Source organism: Nyctereutes procyonoides, unplaced genomic scaffold (genome assembly GCF_905146905.1).
Source record: "Nyctereutes procyonoides isolate TBG_1078 unplaced genomic scaffold, NYPRO_anot_genome, whole genome shotgun sequence".
Taxonomy (NCBI): Eukaryota; Metazoa; Chordata; class Mammalia; order Carnivora; family Canidae; genus Nyctereutes; species Nyctereutes procyonoides.
In genome coordinates, this window is record NW_026575141.1 from 13820740 (window position 1) to 13842982 (window position 22243).

A 22243-nucleotide genomic window follows, 5' to 3' on the forward strand; every position below is an offset into this window, starting at 1 on the left:
GGTGTACTCTGAAAAGTACATATTCTTTTGTATTAATAGCATTTTGTGTGGCTACTCATCCCTGTGGTGAATGGCAGGTCAAATCCCAGTTCATTTCTTTTAGCCTTACCCGGGATGCTGGAGAGTCCCCTGCCCTGGCATAATTCAGGCACTAGTCAGAGACTTGGGAGTTTATACACAGAAGTTGAAGTTCCCCTTCTGTGGCTCTCTCCTTTCTGGGATTTCTCCCTTCAGTAGCAATAGTTGCCCAGAGATTACCTCTGCCCTCTGAGTGTTCAAACCACTAAGATAACAGCTTTACCCTGAGTTGTAGCATCCACACAAAGTGTGGACTAGGACCTGGCCTCAGCCTAAAAGCCATTTTTAAAAAAGGGAAACTCAGGCAGTGCCATCTCCTTCAAAGTTCTGACTCCTTTCTAGTATCTGCTTTGTTTGAGTCATAAAACAGTTGTTTTTATATTTTGCTCAGAGTTTATAATTGTTACTTGCAGGCAGGTTTCTTATAGGAGCTACTCAGTCATCCCAGAAGCTCAGCCTCCCCATATTTTATAATGTAAAAATCACTGAATGATTGACATCTCCGAAGAGAGATCTTTGGCTATGATATTCACATATCAGCCAAAAAACTTTCTAAGTTGAATTCAAAGGAAATTTGTGAATGAAGGCCTCAACCCCATATCAGTGGTCATCAAATCATCCCAATAAAGAACAATCATAGAATTTATAATGTGTAAATAGGGCAACAATCCTATCTAGCTTTCTAGTTAAGGCTGCAATTTGTGGGTAGACCTGTATGTTTCTCTGGAAGCCCCTGGTTAGTTAATAAATTTTCATTAGCATCCTTGCAAACATTCAGGTGAATTTTAGTAGTCAAATAACATCTTCACATTTAAAGAAACCATATGGATTCTAAAGCATAGTAATGTAACACTGTAAGCTCAAAAGCCTAGGCATTTGCCCCTCTAAATTCAAATAGGATATTTCTGTCAAGAATGAGTTCCCTCATGTTGAAATGTTTGCAATTCTGGTTATTCTTCAGGGCTTTTCATGTTAAGTAGGAACTGTTACCTCTTGACCAAAACTTTCACATTAATGAGAGTGGTTGGGGTCAAGTGAGAAGCAAGAGTGTTTAAGAAGAAATGCTGTCAAAAACAACTGTATCTTTCTCCCTTATTTTGCCACTTAAAGGAACAGATAATGAATTACATAAGTAATCTGTAGTCTTAATACATTTTGGGTTCTTACCAAATTTTAAACAGCATCTTCTAAAATATTCATAAGATAATGTAAAAATATTTCTTAGAACCAACAGAAGTTTATATTAAATAAATAACAAGTTTATCTGGCTATATGTTTCTTGCTTTCATCCCTTTCTATTATTAGTACTTTATGAATTCAAATGAATAACAAGGGGAATCTGAAAAAGGTAAATATTAGGTATATATAGGCATCTGTAATTTCTATCTAATTAAATCATCCTTCTGTGTATTTATATTAGGAATGTGGCTTTACCAGGGATTTGATTCTATTTGCAACCTTCAATGAAGGTAAAAACCATAAAACTTTCAACCTATGATTATCTTGATGAGTTTTATACATTATTTTAGCATTTATTTTCTTTTTCCCCCCCTCACAGTTAAAAGTCAAAATCCTTTGGTAAAAGGTCTTAAGTTTTCTAATTCCTATGAAGATTTTGAGTTGAAGAAATTGCTTTTCAATATAATTGTGATCTTATGTAAAGATCTACCTACTATACAGGTAAAAAAAATAACCAAAATAAAAGCTAAAGTCTCACTTTGTTTTGTTTTTAACTTTATTTTTTTTTTTTAAGATTTCATTTATTTATTCATGAGAGACACAGAGAAAGAGAGAGAGAGGCAGAGACACAGGCAGAGGGAGAAGCAGGCTCCATGCCGGGATCCTGATGTGGGACTAGATCCCGGAACTCCAGGATCACATCCCCCGCTGAAGGCAGGCGCTAAACCACTGAGCCACCAGGGCTGCCCAAGTGTCTCACTTTGTAATATAACTTTAAAAGTCATGACTGCAAATCTTTCATCAACTCCTATGTTTACCAGAGAATATAACTTATTGGCCAGAATGTTACCCTAAATTTTTTTTGCTTATCTGGTTAATTAACAGTGAATTTACCGAAATTTAAACCACATAAACCAAATAAAAGCAGGAGAGCCTTAGAGATTTATGTGTTTAGATCTCCTGAATAAGAAAATTTAAAATGAAAGAAAATCCATACAGGGCCATCCAGCCTAATAGTCTACCTCTGACCAGGTTGTGGTTAAGGCTTTAGTCAGGCCAAATGAAATGTCATTTTCCAGAACTGTGATTCTGAATAGAATTGCTGTTTCATTTCTGTAAATTGCAGATATCTTAGTTTCAGAATGAGTAACAGCTACCTCATGGAATTATGAGGGCTAAAATAGCTCAGAATTTTTTGGTAATATCATTTTGAGGAGTACACATACATATATACATGTTAAAACATGCTCAGGGAAAGAAAAATTGTCTTTACAATGATAACATTATTTACATCAAAAATACGTACCTTGGGCAGCCCCGGGTGGCTCAGCAGTTTAGCACCACCTTCAGCCCAGGGCATGATCCTGGAGACCCAGGATCGAGTCCCACGTCGGGCTCCCTGCATGGAGCCTGCTCTCCCTCTGCCTGTGTCTCTGCCTCTCTCTCTCTCTCTCTTTCTCATGAATAAATAAATAAAATATTTTTTAAAAAATATGTACCTATAGAACCTAAATGTATTTTATGCTAGATATCACTCCTTGAAATGCCAGATATCACCCCTTGAAATATGTTTTTATCAGAACAGTGGAGCATTATATAACTATTAAAATGATAGCTATGGAAACAAAATGTACACTACAGTCTATAAACCAGTTTTAGTCGACAACAGAGTCAAATGGCATAAAGACTATGGTGAGCTTCTTAAAGCACTATGTAAGCAGTAGAATCAATTGATTTTTTTTTATGTCAAATGTTTTTTGCCCAATAATAGTAGTGATAATATGTGTACTACTTGTAGAATATTTGTATAATTTCTGTTGCAAGTGCTTAAAAATTAGCCATAGTCATTATTTTGGATAAAATTGATTTTTTTTTTGTAGTATACAATAGAGTCTGTGAAGAATTTTTTTTCAAAAAATGAAGGGAAGAGAGAAATGCCAGCAGTTTATTTGCTCCAAATTTTCTGTTTTTGTGGTTTGATCATAAGCAGGAGCTAGATTACATATATAAGCAGCATAGACAAAAAAATTAACACTCATTTATATTATTGTCATTTGGAAAGTGCATATCCTAGAAAGGGGGTCATAGCCAACTGGTTGTTTTTTGTTTTTGTTTTGTTTTAGTTTTGGTACTTAATGTAGGGATCTTTAGGAAGGAATATTTTTTAAATGAACATAATAAGACATTACATTGGAAATCATTAAATATTCTTAGATTAAATAAAATTGTTTTAATTAGGTTTCTAACAAAGTACTTTTTGCCCTTTCTCATAGCTATTAATTGATGGCAAAGTTATTTTGGCTTTGTTTACCTATGTTAAAAAGCCTGAGAAACACAAAATAATTGAATGGTCTGCAGCACAGTATGAAGAATTACAACTGCATGCAATTGCCACTTTGTCATCAGTGGCTCCTTTATTAACAGAAGAATATATGCTGTGTCAGGGAAATGCTCGAGTCCTTGCATTTCTAGAATGGTGTGAGAGTGAAGGTGAGTCACACCTGTCAAAATTCTAGTCAAATGCTCTACCACTGAGCTATCCCCGCAAAGACAAAGGCTCAACCACTGAACCACTCAGGTGCCCATCAAAATTGTAATTTATATATTTCAACTGAACTCTCAATATATGCATAGAATAATAAATAAAATTAAGCAAAAAATAAAAAAAAACTAGAGATCTGGTTTCCTATGATTTTCAAGTATTTACATGTTGCTTTTCAGGAAAAAAAAATCTGAGATTTCCTTTAAAGGCAGATACATTGGTAAATATCATAACTAGAGTTGAGGCATACCTCTCAGTAAAAAAAGTTCATTCATAAAACCTGATTTAAATTTTTGTATCATTAGGCTTATCCAACAATTATACTAAGTCCTGGAAATATTTTTAACTATGCATTTAGCAGATATTTGTTGATGTGTAGTAGGTACTAGATATTGTGTTAGTACATTTATATTCAAAATAAATAAAATCCCTACCTTCATGGAGCTTAAAATCCCCAGCCAGAAGTAATGACATGTAGTCTATGTAAAGACATGTAGTCTACCAAATTAGCAGACTACCAATTTGTACAAATATTTTATTTCAATTTTCATCATTCTTAGGAAATAAGATGGTTTTTTTTTTTTTAATGTTTATAAGGGAGACACTGCAATCTTTTCTGGTAGTAATTTTGCTTTGGAAATAATTTTGTACGATACACTTTCAGTAGATCAAGAAAATCATATCCATGGGGAAGGAAAAAAATTATAGCTGATTTCCTTTATTGTTTAGTTTCTAATATGTGGAGTTAACTAAATTTTTCTTATTAAACTGCTGTGCATTAAATAAAACAATTCTTCCATCTATCCTTAATATCATTTATGTTTACAAAAGACTATAAAGTAAAAGAGGAAAATGCTGCCTAACATGAGGAAGTCTGATAGCTAACAGTTATTGAGTACTTACTGTGATAGGCCTTAAACATCTTAAATTATTAACTCATTTAGTCCTCATAACAAATCTAGGGGTCGAAGGTACTATTACTGTCTCTGTTGTTCAGACGGGTAGAACTCCATCAAAAAAGTTAAATAACATGTTCTTGGTCACACAGGAAGTGTCAGATCCAGGATTGAGTACAGGCAGCCTAGCCCCAGAACCTACATTTTTAACTCATACACAATACTCAGAACAGTATTTTTGTAACTTTTCTTTTTTAGCTTTAAATATAAGGCTTCTTAAAAGAACCTTTTTAAAAAAGGCATATTATGTATTGTAAAGAAAGGAGAACTCGCTCTGCTGTTTATCAAGACCTACCATAAGCTATATAATAATTTAAACTGTATGGTATAAGACAAGGAATAGACCAATGAAATAGAACATATGGGAAGTTGGCATTAACAGAGATAATATTGCTTTCTTTTTTTTTTAATTTTTTATTGGAGTTCAGTTTCCCAACATTTAGCATAACACCCAGTGCTCATCCTGCCAAGTGCCCCCCTCAGTGCCCAACACCCAGTCACCCCAACCCTCCACCCACCTCCCCTTCCACTACCCCTTGTTTGTTTCCCAGTTAGGTGTCTCTCATGTCACCCTCACTGATATTTTCACTCATCCTCTCTCCTTTCCCTTTATTCCCTTTCACTAATTTTGATTATATTGCTTTCAATGAAAATAAAAATAAGGTTCTTTCAACTTGTTAAAAAAAATCAAGTGCAAAATGAATTAAACCTCTAAATATGAAAAGTTAAGCTGTAAAAATCTTAGAAGAAAACAGGAAAATATCTTTATGATAAAAAGACTTAACTTTTTTTAAAGATTTTATTTATTTATTCATGAGATACACACAAGAGAGTCAGAGACACAGGCAGAGGGAGAAGCAGGCTCCCTGTGGGGAGCCCAAAGCAGGACTCAATCCCAGGACCCTGGAGCACACCCTGAGCCTAAGGCAGATGCTCAACCACTGAGCCACCTAGGGTTCCCAGGAAAAGACTTTTAATAAAGACTAGAAGAGCTTAAGGTATACAGAAGATTAATACATTTAATAATGTAAAATTTAGAAATGCCTGTATGACTAAATCTGAATAAAATAGCAATCTACAAATCAAGAGAATACATTTCTGTCCCTGTGACTAAAGGATTAGGATCCAGGCTCATAAAGAATTCAAAAAGAAAATAACCCCACAAATAAGAAGACAAAGAATAGGGACTGTCAAGTTACAGACAAAATCTCAAATTAAAAAAAAAAATTAAAAGATGTTCAACCTTATTGGTAATCAGAGAAATGCAAATTAAGATAACAACTGTCATTTCCCATGTAACAGACTGAATAGGATATCCTTGACTTTCAACTTAGAATTGACTATATTAAATGGGAAATGAATGTAATTTCCCATTTAACAGACTGGGAAAAAATCTATTAGTCTTGTACATTCTATCCATATAACCACTTTGGGAAGCAATTTAAGGACTTTAGTAAAATTCAGTGTGAGAGGGGCACCTGGGTGACTCAGCCAGTTGAGTGTCTGCCTTAAGCTCAGGTCATGATCCTGGGGTCCTGGGATCAAGACATGCATCCAGGCTCCCTGCTCAGGGGGGAACCTGCTTCTCCCTCTCCCTTTTCCTGCCACTCCCACTGCTTGTGCTCGTTCACGGTGTTAAATAAATAAAATCTTAAAAAAAAAAAATTCAGTGTGAGTGTACCTTATATGATTCTGGTATCACATGGGCAAAACCTTTCTCAGTGGGAATAAGAAGATATAAACCAGAATGTTCATTGTACCAGAATGTTCACTGTAGCAGTTTGTACTAGTGAATGGATAAACTGTGATTTATTTATAAAACGATTACTCAGGGGCACCTTAGCGGCTCAGTCTGTTAAGCATCTGACTCTTGCTTTCAGCTCAGGTCATGATCTTATTAGGATTGTAAAATTGAGCCCCACATCAGGCTCTGTGCTGGGCATGAAGCCTACTTCATGAAGCCTAAGATTCTCTCTCTCTCTCTCTCCCTCTCCCTCTGCTCCCTGCCCTCTAAAACAAACAAAATGAATGCTGAAAGTAATTAAATGATTTAGATTTGCTTGTGACAATGTAAATACTTTAAAAAACAGAGTGTTGAATAACAGTAGCAAGTTACAAAAGATACACTATGATACATTTGAGTAAAATTTTAAAGCATATTCCTATTCTGGGAATAGAAGAAGGGGAAAGGATAATATTTACTCTTCTAAAAAAAAGCAAATATGACAAAATTTTAGCATCTGTTTAAACTTAAGGGTAGATACATAAGGTATCTGATTTATTTTATTTGAAATGCTTTATATTTTAAATTTTGTAATGTAAATTGTTAAATTGTTAATATTTCTCCACAGATCCCTTCTTTAGTCATGGTAATAGTTTTCATGGTACAGGTGGCCGTGGCAACAAGTTTGCCCAGATGCGTTATAGTTTAAGACTCTTGAGAGCCATGGTCTACCTTGAGGATGAGACTATAAACAATGATCTTTGTGAAAAAGGAACAATTCAGCAACTGATAGGTAAAACATGTTTGTGTACTTATGAAAGTAGAATATTTATAAATTAGAGGTTTTATTTTAAATGTTTTTTACAAATTTATTGTCTTTTTAGCTCAGAAACACCTGAATATTCTCTTGATTTTTGTTTCATATCATTGCTATAAATCAGTTTGTCTTTACTAAAACATCATGATCGCTCATTCTATAAACATCTCTTTACTCACTTGACATAAAGTTCATTTGGGATTACCTTTTTTTTTAAAACGGGCTATTACCTTCATTTTTCTTATAAGATCACCCCTTTTTTGGCCAGGCTTTTGAAGTCATTTAAAAGAGGATAACATCACATTTTCTGATGCATCTGACATACCAGAACATGGTATGTGCTGGTATATACAGAAATGTACACAGAAGATTCTTTTCTGTTATATTATAGCAGGATATCCTTGATTTTCAACTTAGAATTGACTATATTGAATAACTTTATCCCCAAAATATATACATGTGAGCTTGGAATAAAATTCAGAAGCCCTAAACAAAAGCTTTATAGTTTTTATTAACTAAAAAATAAGTAGTCTTCTGGCCCTAACCTTCCTGACTTTGAAAAGCTCTATTTTGGTCATAATCAAATTCAGTGATTGCCTCAGGAGTAACATATAATTTACTGGATGTCAATTAATTATAAACACCTACTCAAAAGCTCTTCTACATGTTAAAGTACTTTTTCATCATTAGTGGAGTGGAGTGGTCCCCTTTAATAGGATGAGCACTGGGTGTTATACTATATGTTGGCACACTGAATTTAAATAAAGTATATTTAATTTTTTAATTAAAAAATATTAAAATAATGGTTCCCTTTAAAATAAGGATATTGAAAAGGGTACTGAGCAAAAACATTTTCTTGATGAGTTTACTCAGGATAACCAAACCTGTAGATTTTATCACTTCCATGCATACATACTCCATTGTACAGAATTCAGTGTTAAGGTTCCAACCTAACTGGATGGAGTCCAGAAAATACAATATTTCATATGTCCAGGTAAGAGTCCAGGTAGGAGGTGGGGTAGAGAAAAGGGAAAACAAATACAGAAGGATTCTCTTCTTCTAGGGATTTTTTCCCTTTAACTGGAAAGAATCTGCTCTTTATCACGTGAGTTCTTAGAGGCAGTGGCCTCCTGTCACTTACACAATCTAACAGAAGACTTAACAAACAGTTTGCTCAACAAATAGTAAATGCACTGTAAATGCAAATGTTTATAATACCCTTCGTGCCATGGGGGCACTGGGATCACAAACATGTATACAACAGGACACTGTGGACCTTGCCTTTGATGAGGACAAAAAAAGATGTATATCAAAGAAAGATAGCATGTGTTACCCTACACCATTAGTAAGGCCTCTAATGAGTAATACAGAGAGTAAATACCACAGAAACTAAGAGTTTTCAGCAGTTTTTAAGGCTAGGTAATTTTGACAATTACCTTTATTGAGCTTGGATGTGAGAGTAAAGCTAGTTTTGAGAGGAAAAGAGGAGATGGTCTTTAAAGCAAGGGAACAGCATAAGCAGACACATCGTGTTAAAATATGTATAATAATGTGTTCAGAGCTAGCTTAACTGAAGTCTATTTATGAAGACATGTATCATCTATACTTCAATTTAAAAATAGTTTAAAATAGAAATTGGAAAAATGTTTTATGAAAACAAGTAATATGAGATATAATATGTCTAGTCAGGAGCCAAGCTAGAAAGTTTTGAACAGCATGCTCTTTAGACATGCAGAGCCAATAGCGGTTTTGATCAAGGAAGTTATGTATATAGTACTTTTTTAGAAAAAGGAATCCAAAAGAAATTTATCAGATGACTTAGAATAGAACAAGGAGAGAGTAAAGGCAGCTAAAGGATAATGAAATATGAAGGAAATAATTCAATATCAACATAACGTGTTACAGACAACAGAGAAAATGACATGCCTGCACCATGCTCGACTAGTCCCACTAGGGACTGATGTTGCCCCTGTCATTCATCCTAACAGGACCAAGGATCATCCCTTTAGGGCCAGCTATGGAAATAAGTTGTGATTTCCGTGACTCTCTTACTTTGGAACAGAAGTCCACCCCTTCCTGCTAATGTCAATGACCCCTTTAGCAGAGAAGCGATGACTTTTGTTCCTCGTTTTAAAGCTTAAAGAAAAATTCCTTTTTGAAGCAAAATTTTATTGTGACTGTCATTCCATCAGTGTAATTGGCTCTTTTCCAGTCTAATTTTTTATTAGAAGCTAGGGAGAGATTTCAAAGGACATGGGAATACTGCTACCTAAAGTTATTGAAGACACCTCCAGGTAGACATAAGGAGAGGATGCAGAAAGAAGTAACAGGAAGAGAACACATACTTAGAGAGGTCTTCCACCTTTGCCTAAAATTGACCATTAACCATGAGGAGATGAGAAAGCTGTGATCAGGTATTTAAGTCATATATTTACAATGGCACTCATCTCTGCCTCATGACACTCTGCATATTTCTATAAATAGTTTTGTTTGCTGGGCAGAGTATCAGGTTATAGGGCATCTTGTAATAACACTCCATTAGTTCTGTACTAGAAATGCTATATAAATATATGGGGCTACTGATTGTATTCAGAGCTCAAAGAATCCATTTATCACCTTCTGTCTACATCCTCTACTACTGATTGTATTCAGAGCTCAAAGAATCCATTTATCACCTTCTGTCTACATCCTCTACATAACTATGCAATTAAAATAGCCCCTTTTAAAATAGTTTCTCTAACTGAAATTTTATAAGAAGGGATTTCTTTTTTTTTTAAAGAAGGGATTCCAAAACAGTAATTGATCAAAATAAAAATTACAATGTCCACTAAGTTTACATTCTTTCAATTTTTTCACACCAGGAGTTTTTAAAAATACAATAAGCCAGTCTGATGACAAAGAAGAAGTCATTGTTTTGGAAATTCAATCTGATATATTACTTATTTTATCCAGTCTTTGTGAACATCATATTCCTAGGAAGGTATGTATGCCCGTGAATCAAAGTTTTTTTCAGATCTCCCAATTACCTAACATGATGAACTCTTTCTTGGTGTCCATAATGTTGCTGTTTCTTAATCTTGTGAGGATTTAATATTCTTTTTTATAAGAAGAATATAATTATATAAAGTATATATATCTTAAGTATATATTATGATAGGTTCTGATAAATATATACAAATATATACACACATTTAACCAATATCTCAATTAAAAGTCTATTGTGGGGCAACTGGGTGGCTCAGTGGTTAAGCATCTGCCTTTGGCTCAGATCGTGATCCCGGGGTCCTGGGATTGAGTCCTGCATCAGGCTCCCTCTGCCTATGGGACTGCTTCTGCCTTTGCCTATGTCTCTGCCTCTCTCTCTGTGTGTCTCTCATGAATAAATAAATCTTTAAAAACCAATCAATCAACCAACCAATCAATCAGACTATTGTTATTCCATATGAAATTCTTTTATGCCCCTTAGCAGCCATCCCCCTACTTACTTTCAGGTAACCACTATCCTGATTTCTATCCCCATAAGTTAGTATTGCCTATTCTTTTACTTTATTTGAATCATATCTAAGTGTGATTTATTCTTTTATATCTGGTCCTGTCATCATCATATTCCTGAAATATATCCACATTTTTGCAGGAATGAATCAGTAATTCATTCCTTTTTATTGATTGCCAAGTAGTATTTCATTGTTTTAATATACCCACAATTTTTCTCCGTTTCCCTATTAATAAACACAGATTGTTTCCACTTGGGACTATTATGTATAAACCTTCAGTGAACATTTTTATAGTAGTGTTTCTGTGGACATAATGCTTTCATTTCTCCTAGATAAATACCTGGAAGTGCAATTAATGTTAAATAAGTAGTATATGCTTTTAAAAAACTGGCAACCCATTCTTCCTAAGTGGATAAAAGATTATAAATGTTGTTTTGAGTTTAAATTGCGTTAAGGATGATGGATATTAAAGAGGGCACTTGTGATGAGCACATGAATCACTAAATTCTACACCTGAAACTAATATTACAGTGTATGTTAACTGGAATTTAAGTAAAAACTTGAAGGAAAAAATTGGGTTCATACCTAGAACTAAAAGTTAGAAAAAGAGTTTAATTCCCTTTGGTCTTTTTTAACTCTGTAACAAGCTCTGAATCTCCATCCAAGATTGTTAATTTAAATAGCAAAAGGCAGAACTGCAAAGATAAACATTTTAAATCATGAAGTTTCCAATAGAGAATTTTAGCGAGAGGCAACAAGAACAGTAAATGCATACCTCGCTCTCAACTTTGATGCAACTTTTCCTTATATTCTGTCCTCCTGTGCCTATGTTCTTCTGAAAGAATAGTCATAGTCCTGCTTTACTGGGTACCAGAGCTGAACAAAACAGTGAGGAAGGAAATTGGTAAGTGACAAATATTAACCAGTAATAACTTCATATAAATTATTAGGGGTTTTAACCACCATTTATGTGTTTATTTCTCCTCTTGGTAATATTTTAAAAGTCTTCCACAATAGAATTTTAGCCTCCATTTCGCTTTTGCTAGCTAGTATTCACCTGACAGGATAGTGGACTGCATTTACTGATAATGTAGAAGAAAATCATGGGGTAAGCTTACGGATTTTTTTTTTAAAGAGAATAAACAAAAAATATAAAGGAACATTAAGCTAGCATATTGATTGATGCTGTATCTTAAAATGATTAGCTTTATAGTACTTTGTCTTAAATTCCTGAAAGAAAGCAAATTCAAAAAAAATTGTATGAAACTAGCAATGTTGTTCTATTTATCTGGTAGAAAAAGTTTTAGGGGACAGGATGAAACAGGAAAGGGTGAGATTATTTATTTCAAAAATAATTTTAAATCCCTTAGGAAATGTTCGGAACTGAAGGAGTGGATATAATTCTCCATGTAATGAAAACAGACCCCACAAAGTTACAAAGTGGATTAGGCTATAATGTACTTCTTTTTAGTACATTGGACAGCATTTGGTGAGTATTATTGTCCCCAAGTTAGAACCACAAAACAAGGAAATTTCTTCTATGCTCTTTATTGGCTTAAAGTCTGATTTTTGTTTCTAATAGATTTAAGATTTCTAATTTTTTAAAACTGCACAAATTTGTATGAAATAAAGCCTAGAAATATTAAAACTGTAGATTGAGTAGTAATAAAAATTAATCCTAGACTGTATGATAGAGAAGAGAAAATTTGGGTGCTATAATTTCTTCATGGTGTTGGATTTAAATTAGTTGGAATGTATTTCTGTACCATAATTTAAGCTTCAGTAAAAGTTTGCTTAAAAAAATTTCTTCCCTCAAAACCATACCTGAAAGATAATTCTCCCAATACCTTTTTCAATAGTCTAGAAATGACACCTACCAGTGTCCTTTGGAAAGTAATCTTGTGCACAGCTCATTTATAAAACCATTCTTGTATCTAAACTTAAATCTTTGATTTTATGATTTGAATCCATTCCATTTTGGCCTGGTCTAGGAGAACACAAGCATCTACTTTTACTCATATAGTATTCTTATGCTTGAAAACTGTCAAATTCATTCATCTCCTCTTCAAAGAGTTGAAAACCAATTGATTACGTATTTCCTAAGCAATATTTTTTCCCATACTTTTTAGCATTCCTAAAGAGCAAAAAATAAATCATACATATATACATACACACATACCACTTTTCCTAACATTAATTTACAAAATTTCGTCTTGGAAAAAATTACTTGAGTTTCATATATCATTAACAACATATTTCTTTTGTCCTATTTGGGTGGGATTCATGAGAGCCACACTGCAACATATTTGGAGGGGGAAATAATGACTATAGACCTATATGGACCTAATAAGCATATGCAGAATATTTCCACTCAGTAGCAGTAGAATACATGTTCTTTTTAAGCTCTGTGGTTATTGTGATTTATATAAGAAATATATATTTGGTCCATTCCTAGTACAGAATTCCTAAAATTTTTGTCATTTCCTAATCAATAAGAGCAATGAGAACATCTTTTGTTATAGTATCTGGTCTTTAATTCCCAGTTCCTGTAATAGCTTCAAAGTAATAACTATGAAGGCAGTGTTTTTTATTACTCATAACAAGCCCCTTTCAATCACATCTGAGTTTATGTCAATGATGTAATTTTTAAAAAGATTTCATTTATTTATTAAAGAGACAGAGCATGAATGGGGAGAGGGACAAGCTGGGCAGGGAACCTGCTGTGGGGCTCCATCCCAAAACCCTGAGATCGTGATGTGAGCCAAAGTCAGGTGCTTAACCAAAAGGGCCACCCAGATGCCCCTAATGAGGTAATTTTTGAGCACCTAGATAACCACAGGATGTGATTTGTGACCACAGGACAACATGCAAGGTCACAAATAAGTCTTAACAAATTTAAGACTTAAATCATTCCAAATATCTTTTCTGACCACACTGGAAGAAAACTGGAAACCAATAACAAATAGAAATTAGGAAAACTCAGAAATACAGGGGAATTAACATACTCTTTAACTACCATTAGGTCAAAGACAAAAGCAAAAGGAAAATTAAAAATAAACTAAAGTGAAAGCACATAGGTATAAATATCTACATAAAAAAGAAGAATGGGGGTGCCTGGGTGGCTCAGTCACTTAAGCATTGAACTCTTGGTTTCAGCTCAGATCATGATCTCATAGGTCCTCCGATCAAGCCCTGTGTAGGGCTTCTTGTTTAGTGGGGAGTCTGCCTGAAGATCCTCTTCCTCTGCCCCTCCCCTGCAAATAAATAAATAAATCTAAAAAGAAAAAGATGACTCAAATAAACAACCTAACTTTAAATCTAAAGTAACTAGTAAATGAAGAACAAACTAAGCCCAAAGTTAGCAGAATAAAGGAAATAATAAAGATTAAAACAGGAATAATTAATATTTAATATTGTTTAAATGTCATACTAGCCAGAGTGATATATACCTTAATGTAAGCCCTATTAAATCCTAAAGATATACTTTTACATAAATAGAAAATACAATCCTAAGATTCATATAGAACAACTAGTCATCAAATGCAAACCAAAACCACAATGAGTTATCACCTTATACCTGATGGGATGGTTATCAAAAAAAAAAAAAAAAAAAAAGGAAAAAAAAAGATATGCATTGGTGAGGATGTGGAGAAGAGAATCTGTTGACATTGGTGGGACTGCAAACTGCAGCCACTATGGAAAACAGTATGGAAGTTCCTCAAAAAGAAAAAAATTTTTAAATAGAACCATCGTATGATCCAACAATCCCACTTCTGGGTATTTATCCAAAAGAATTGAAATCAGGATCTTGAAGAAATAGCTGCACTCCCATGTTCATTGCAGCATTATTCACAATAGCCAGGATATTGAAGCAACCCAAATGTCCATCAATAGATGAATGGATAAGGAAAAAAATATGGCATATACATGCAATAGAATATTACTCATCCTTGAAAAAAGAAGAAAATCCTACAATTTATAACAACATGGATGGACCTAGAAGACACTATACTAAGTGAAATGTCAGTCGCAGAAGACTATTGCTTATACATATTTCTCCTATATGAGGCATCTAAAACAGTCAAAAAATGTAGAAGTAGACAATAGTATATAAACAGCAGAATCCTTGTTAAATGAATAACTTCCTTTTTATTTAAGGTGCTGTATTTTAGGGTGTTATCCATCAGAGGATTACTTTCTTGAAAAGGAAGGCATTTTTCTCCTTTTGGACTTACTGGCAGTAAGTATGATTGTTAATAATTGTAAACAATTAAATATGTTTTTATTAACTCTTTCTAAAACTAAGTGCCACAGAACACTATTCTATAATTAAATATGCCCCCATATCACATTAAACTGTTTGTATTAAACAAAATCTCACCTGGAGATTCATATATTTTGCATTGGTATGGTAAAGGCTTTGGAAATTCCCCGTGAAGAAATCAGTTTACTTACGTCAGCACTCCCAAACACATAACAGCAGATAATTTGTTTTATAGGATTTCTCCCACCAATCTTCAAAGAAATAGTTTGTGAAATGCTAGACAATATCAAAACCCATAATCATTATTAATAACTTCTAACTTCTTCTCTTTGTATTAAAAGTTAAGGCCCACATTAAACAAAGGAGTAAAAATCAGCATTTTTAAAGAACTGAATAGTTTGTAGGCAATGTTAAGAATCTAGTGCGTCAAAGACCATTCTACAGAATGAGCAGGAATGAATACATTAAGTCAGTCAGAAAAGACAGTTGCCATCTAACACCAACAAAAAATGGCAAAGACCCTCAGTTATCCTCAAAGCAATTCCCTACTGGCCTCAATTCTACATAGATCCATGTCAAGATACTATGGGAGGAAAAGTATAATTTGGTTTCAATAAAACTTTGAGAGAGATTCTCACATACAGTTCTACCTATGTCACTGCATATAATTGCCACCATTCATGATTTTATTAACAGAATGATTTTATTTAGTAACAGAATAACCTACGTGGATTTAGCAAAGGTGCTCAAGTTATTTGTGTCCCTTTATCTCTCTGAAATAAAATTAGTTGGCAGGTAGGAGAGCAAACTCATTAGATAGAAAACATTACAAACAAAAAAATATATAATAATAATAGCCCACTTTGATAAACAGGAATTAATCATAACCAGAAACCCTTGGAAAGTTCAGGAAAATGGACATAATACAGAAGGATATATGTGTGGCTTTACTAAATGATATATAGCTCACCATGTTTCTCTGATGAGAGTATGCGCATGGTGATGTGTCAGGGGATTCCCAAAGTTACAGAATTAATTTGGCACAAATTCCTAGAATCTTGTTTTTACTTAAAGACTAGAAAGTGGGACTTATATTAAACATGTATATATTAAATAATTAAATTCTTTGTGAATATTTAAGGTTATATAAAAGACATAAAGACATTTCTCACTTGTGTTCACTCTCCTTCACCACTAGGATCTCTGATGGAAAGACATAAAACTGGTAGAAGAAGCCATATAACACAGTGGTTATGAGCATAGTCTGACTGAGGCTTCCAATACTTGTTAGCTGTGTAACTTGGACAAGTATTTAACATCTCTGTTATATGTTTCTTCATCTGTAGAACAGAGATAACAGTATCTATCCCATGCGCTCTTGGGAGAATTATATGAGTGCACATATGCACATACATACACACACACACATACAGTATTTGGAATAGTTCTTGACACATATTTTTGCCATGTAAATGTTTTATATTATTATTAATATAATTTTTAGATTGTGCCTAATGAAGATTGAACCAATCCAGTTACAGATTACAAATATTCTTTAATGAAGTTTTTATATCAACTCCAACCCTTGACATTTGCCTCTTTTTCCTGAAAGTGAAGTATGGGAATAAAAAAACTCGGTTGTGGATTCTGCTTAATACAGTCTGCTAAAAGGGGATCGCTAGGTGGCTCAGCGGTTTGGCGCTTGCCTTTGGCCCCGGGCATGATCCTGGAGTCCCGGGATCGAGTCCCACATGGGTCTCCAGGCGTGGAACCTGCCTCTCCCTCTGCCTCTGTCTCTGCCTCTCTCTCTCTCTCTTTCTATATCTATCATGAATAAATAAATAAAATCTTTGAGGAAAAAATACAATCTGCTAAAATGTTTATTCAGTATGCAATGATAATAATTGCTAATAATGTTAAATATTATTGAGAGCTTTCTATATGCCAGGCACTCATATAATTTATTATAAATAACTCACTAAAGCAGGTAATATTATCCGTCATTTTATAAAAGAGGAAAGTGATAATATTTGCAGTTTAAACAACAGGTTACATTTTTCCTTTGCTGTATTCTATTAGTGGTATACTAGGAGTTAATCAGCAAAAAATATTTCAGCCACAAATTACTGTGTGAAGACTACTACTCTGGATGGACTTTTCCATACCTAAATTTTGGTTTCCTGAAAACTAGTAGCAAAACAAAGGAAATATGCTAGATAATTTCTCTTAAATGCTTACTTTTCAAAATACAAAATTCCATCTCATTTTGATTTTTTTTCTTATGTGACTCCCACTTGCAGTTACCATCAGTTATTTTCTTAGTCACAACAAGGTTCTGGTTATGAGTCTTTACAAACCTTAATAAAGCATGTAAATTAGAAAGATCCTATAATTACAGCAAACTATGTATAGTACTGATTACTAACTCCACTTAAAATGAACATCTTCACTTATTTCTACAATTTCTCTTTTTTCTGAACTGAAACAAATCAATTACATTTTTGATCATTACATACATTTATGACTATATCAGAATTATATTGAATCTTTTTCTTTTTATTCTAATTCTTAATGTCTGAAACATACTTTTTAATAGGAGATTGTCCCAAATCATACTTAAGTAGAGTGTTAATTTTATAAGGCAGCCATTTAGAAGAAAATTACTGATTACTACAAGTGTTTCTTGGGGTCTTATTTGAAGATCATAGTTCTTAAAATTTATTGCAATTCTTTTTTTTTTCCTATTTCCTTGCAAAAGTTGAACCAAAAAAAATTCTGTAATCTAATACTTGGAATAATGGTTGAATTTTGTGATAATCCCAAAACTACGGCTCATGTCAATGCTTGGCGAGGGAAGAAGGACCAAACAGCTGCTAGTCTTTTAATTAAATTGTGGAGAAAGGAAGAAAAAGAACTGGGAGTAAAACGTGATAAACATGGGATGATCATTGGTAAGTGTACTTATAACTGTTAGTAGTAGCAGTTAGTTGCATATTTTTAATTGAGATATAATTGATTTATTACATTGCATTAGTTTTAAGTGTACAACATAATATTTAATAAATGTATATATTACAAAATGATTACCACAATAAGTTTAGTAGCATCCATTACCACACATAGTTACAAGTTTTTTCTCATAATTGAACTTTTAAGATCTATTCTCTTAGTAACTTTCAAATATACAATAAAGTATTGTTAACTATAGTTACCACTCTGTTCATTACATCCCCAGGACTTTTTTTTTTTCTTTTACATCCCCAGGACTTATTCATCGTTTACCCATTTTTTTTAAAAAAGAGAAGTTTAAAAAGATATTAAGGAAATATAAGGACTTTTACTCTTTTGTTTAAAGTTCTTTTCACAAGAATTTGTGGAACTTGCTATCATAAATTGAGTGAATGGAAGAAAACTAAATTAGTAGCAGGTTCATACTTTTATAGAATATCTTCAGGAAGTGGTTTAATTTATTGTTTAACTCAAAAAAAAAAAAGCAAAACAAAACCTAACAACATGTCCTAAAGAAGTTCCCTTGAGCTACTTGCTTTTATAAATAGATTCAGTAACATTTCACTTATCAATACAGTTTGGGATGTAAATAAAGTGCCTGAAAACAATTTTTATAGTATTTTGTATATTTATGTTTATTCATATTTATGCAGTTTACTTTTTATATAAAAGAAGCTGTTTTCTAAATAAAAATAAATCAAATGTTCCTAAAGTTTAATTACCAGCAATCTACAATGCTAGAGTACATTTTCTAAGCCTCTTAAGTTTCTTTTCAACTGCTAATATTGTTAATTTTTAAGTGAAAATACTTCCCCTTTAACTTCTGATGATTTCTATTTCAACCAATTTTTGAGTTTTGATCTGCAACATCGTAAGATCGTTTTTGTATTTATAGCATAATATAATCCAAAAGCAAAGGAGATTACATCATTGTTAAACTGGATCTCAAAATTAGAAAATTTATTTACATAAGACTTTCACTTTTTAAAAAGTTATTTTGTGAAATTTTCATATTTTATGTAAATCATAAAAGTAAAAGCTTTAAGTTTTGCCACAGAATGAGGAATAACTGATTACTAATGCTTTCAAAAGAATAATCATATACAATGCACTATTTTATTATTATAATATTTTTATATATTCTATGGACTAAAATTTCAAAATTAAATATTAATTTATTAATGTTTTTATCTGTCCTTTCTATGTTTTCATGGTATGCAATGATTAGATACAAAGAAACCTCTATTTACTAGTTTCCAAGAAGAGCAAAAAATCATGCCATTGCCTGCAAACTGCCCAACTCTTGCAGTTATGGATGTTGCTGAGAATATCAGAGCAAAAATTTATGCTGTGCTAGGCAAACTGGGTAAGAAGCTATTTGTCAAATTCTCAAGAGCCTCTGTTTTGCTGAGTTTTGCAAGTTGATTTTGCTTTGGAGTCTATTTTCAAACATGTTAATCAAAAGTCCCTTTATACAAATAAGTGCACATTCCATAGTTAACCAATGCCAGGCTATGCCCTTGATCAATTAAAATCAGAATTTCTGGGGGTGGGGTCCAGGCATCAGCATCTTTCAAAGCTCCCCCAGGGAGTTGCAGCCAGGATTAAAGGTGGTTAGTTTAGATTAGGCTTAGACACTAGAGTTCTGATACCTGAGTTTTTAAAGACCTTGCTTCTCCTCCCCTGCCTTTTTTTTGTCCTTGCTTCTTATTAAAGAAAAAAAGTAGTCAAACACTCTTCAGCTTCTGAAAGTACAATATCATTGTCTCACCATAGCACAGAAAAGATTCCTCTTCTAATGACTTGATTAGGATGACCTGGCAAAGGTTTCTTACAGGAGGAAGCCAGAAGTTCACAGAACTAAGTTTTTCATAATGAAGATGGAATAAAAACTAACTGTTGGCCTTAGTTTTTATGATAGATACATGCATTTTGGAATCACTTACTTTGTTACAGTAACTGTTTCTTTATAAACTTTTAGATTTTGAAAATTTACCTGGCCTATCTGCTGAAGATTTTGTCACTCTTTGTATCATACATAGATACCTTGATTTTAAAGTGAGTACCTTCTTAATAATCTTGTTATTACACTCTAATATGACAAAAAATCAATTGGGAAACAAAAGATCTATTCATAGTTGTAAGCAATCATCCATGTACTGTATAGTTTTTATTTTCCATTTTGCATCTGCTACTGTTCAAGAAACCTACAACTGATTGGTATTTTCCATAAGATATGATTTCACCCAACTATTAGTTTATAACAGAAGATGTATGTTACTGACAGAGCTATTCAGAAGCTTAAAAAAATTCTTAAAATATAATTTTTTCTCTTTAGAGAGCATTAGGAACTATATTTAAATGAATTATTGCTTGTTAAAATAAATTAACATTTTTAAAAATTATTAACATTTATTAAAGATTTTATCACTAATTTATATGATGATCAAATATGTTAAAGAATATTGGGTTTCTCACCCCAATGGTTATATTTTTATTAACAAATAAATACTTTTTAAGTTTCAGCAAAGTCTTTTTAAGTACATTCTCTTCTACTAATATTAGTACTATGTATTCGAATGTTATAAATGAATACACCTCTACTGTCAAATGAAAACAAAGCTCAACTTCATCCCAATCCTAGATATATACATTTTTCTATAAATATAAGCATACCGAAGTACATTAATTTCCAGACAACCTAGAATATGAGATGGAGCTGTCAGTTTGATGATACCATGGAATTAAGAGCTTGAGATTCAGTTACTATCTTAGTGAGAGGATAAGGGGCAGGACAGGGCTCTAGAGTCCCAGTTATCCCCATGTTAATTGGCCTACAAGTTCAGCTTAACCTAGCTTTTATTTATTTATTTTTTAAAAGCAGTTCATAATCTTTTCTTTATTTTTTAAAAAATGTTTTAAAGTAGGCTTCATTCTCAGTGTGGGGCTAGAATTCACAACCCCAAGATCAAGAGTCCCATGCTCTATGGACTAAGCCAGCCAGGTGCCCCCTGACCTAGCTTTTAATACAGGGCTTTTGGGAGGAAAAGAGTAGTTCTAGAGGATGAGACTAAAGCAGCAGTTTCTGCAGCTGTAAAAACAGTGTAACTATAAACCAGAGGGAGAGATGATGGTAGTGAATTAGACCTAGGTAGTTGAGCCTCGTCCACAAATACTTCATCATTGTAAAACATTTGAGAAATTACTTTTGAATATTCAACTGTAACTGGTGCCTCAAATCATTCCCAATGTACTTATTCCTAAATAGGAAGATGGAGAAAGGTAGTTCAGTAAGTGTTAACTTTGGAACAAATACCCAAATAAATGATTATCTAAAATTATATCATTTATTTTTGGCTAATGTGACTTTTTAAACTTTGTTGTAACAGATTGGAGAAATATGGAATGAAATATATGAAGAAATAAAATTAGAAAAGTTAAGACCAGTCACTACAGATAAAAAAATTTTGGAAGCTATTACAACAGCATCAGAAAATATTGGCAAGATGGTTGCTTCTCTTCAAAGCGAGATGATTGAAAGCCAAGCACACCAAGATGTGCAAAGTGAACAAAAAGTATATACAAAAGTAAGTCACATTACCATTAAGGCAGGAAATAATTTCAGTAAACTAGCTGACCATAGGATATTTATGCCTTACTTTGAATGTTTCAGCACTTAGAGTTATTTTGTAGTTTTCTCTTATTTTCAGTGTTTTTGTGCAATTTTTAAAGAAACCATGGAGTTAAGAGGCTAAAATGCAATTACTATATTCAGTACAGGATTATGGCATTGTAATTTGATTTCTACAGGCTTATATTTTAAAAAGCAAAGAGACACCTGTGACACATTTTTTGAAATGTCAAGAGTTCCAAAAATTGTGGTCTATGTAAGTGTATACATTTAGCAAATTCGATCTGACTGTGTATCTGTGTGCCTATATGTATAACCTCACTGTGAAAGCTGGTCCTCGTCCTTCACTCTGTGATAGGCTCTTACTGCCATGCCAATCATAGGCATATTGATGAAGTTTCATCCTCACCTCAGAACCATAAAACTTACAGAGAATGCTCCAAAAATCCAGAGGTAAACTGGTCTCAGACTTTAATCAGGAAAAGCCTGCCAGGAAAATATAAGCCATGTTCCTAAAGATTTCTGTTTGGTCAGAAACTGAACCCAACAG

General features: G+C 33.2%; 1 protein-coding gene across 2 annotated transcripts in view; it reads left to right on the top strand.

Annotated features, from left to right (window-relative positions):
• CFAP69 (cilia and flagella associated protein 69) overlaps nucleotides 1–22243 on the top strand; it is a 54830-nt gene that overhangs the window by 28092 nt on the left and 4495 nt on the right. For both annotated transcript variants that reach the window (XM_055307620.1, XM_055307621.1), the window contains exons 10-20: nucleotides 1499–1547; nucleotides 1637–1758; nucleotides 3531–3747; nucleotides 7107–7271; nucleotides 10157–10275; nucleotides 12160–12278; nucleotides 14948–15029; nucleotides 17812–18004; nucleotides 19291–19428; nucleotides 20044–20120; nucleotides 21452–21649. In XM_055307620.1, coding sequence (XP_055163595.1) covers nucleotides 1499–1547; nucleotides 1637–1758; nucleotides 3531–3747; nucleotides 7107–7271; nucleotides 10157–10275; nucleotides 12160–12278; nucleotides 14948–15029; nucleotides 17812–18004; nucleotides 19291–19428; nucleotides 20044–20120; nucleotides 21452–21649 — 1479 coding nt within the window. The remainder of the gene's footprint in view (nucleotides 1–1498; nucleotides 1548–1636; nucleotides 1759–3530; nucleotides 3748–7106; nucleotides 7272–10156; nucleotides 10276–12159; nucleotides 12279–14947; nucleotides 15030–17811; nucleotides 18005–19290; nucleotides 19429–20043; nucleotides 20121–21451; nucleotides 21650–22243) is intronic.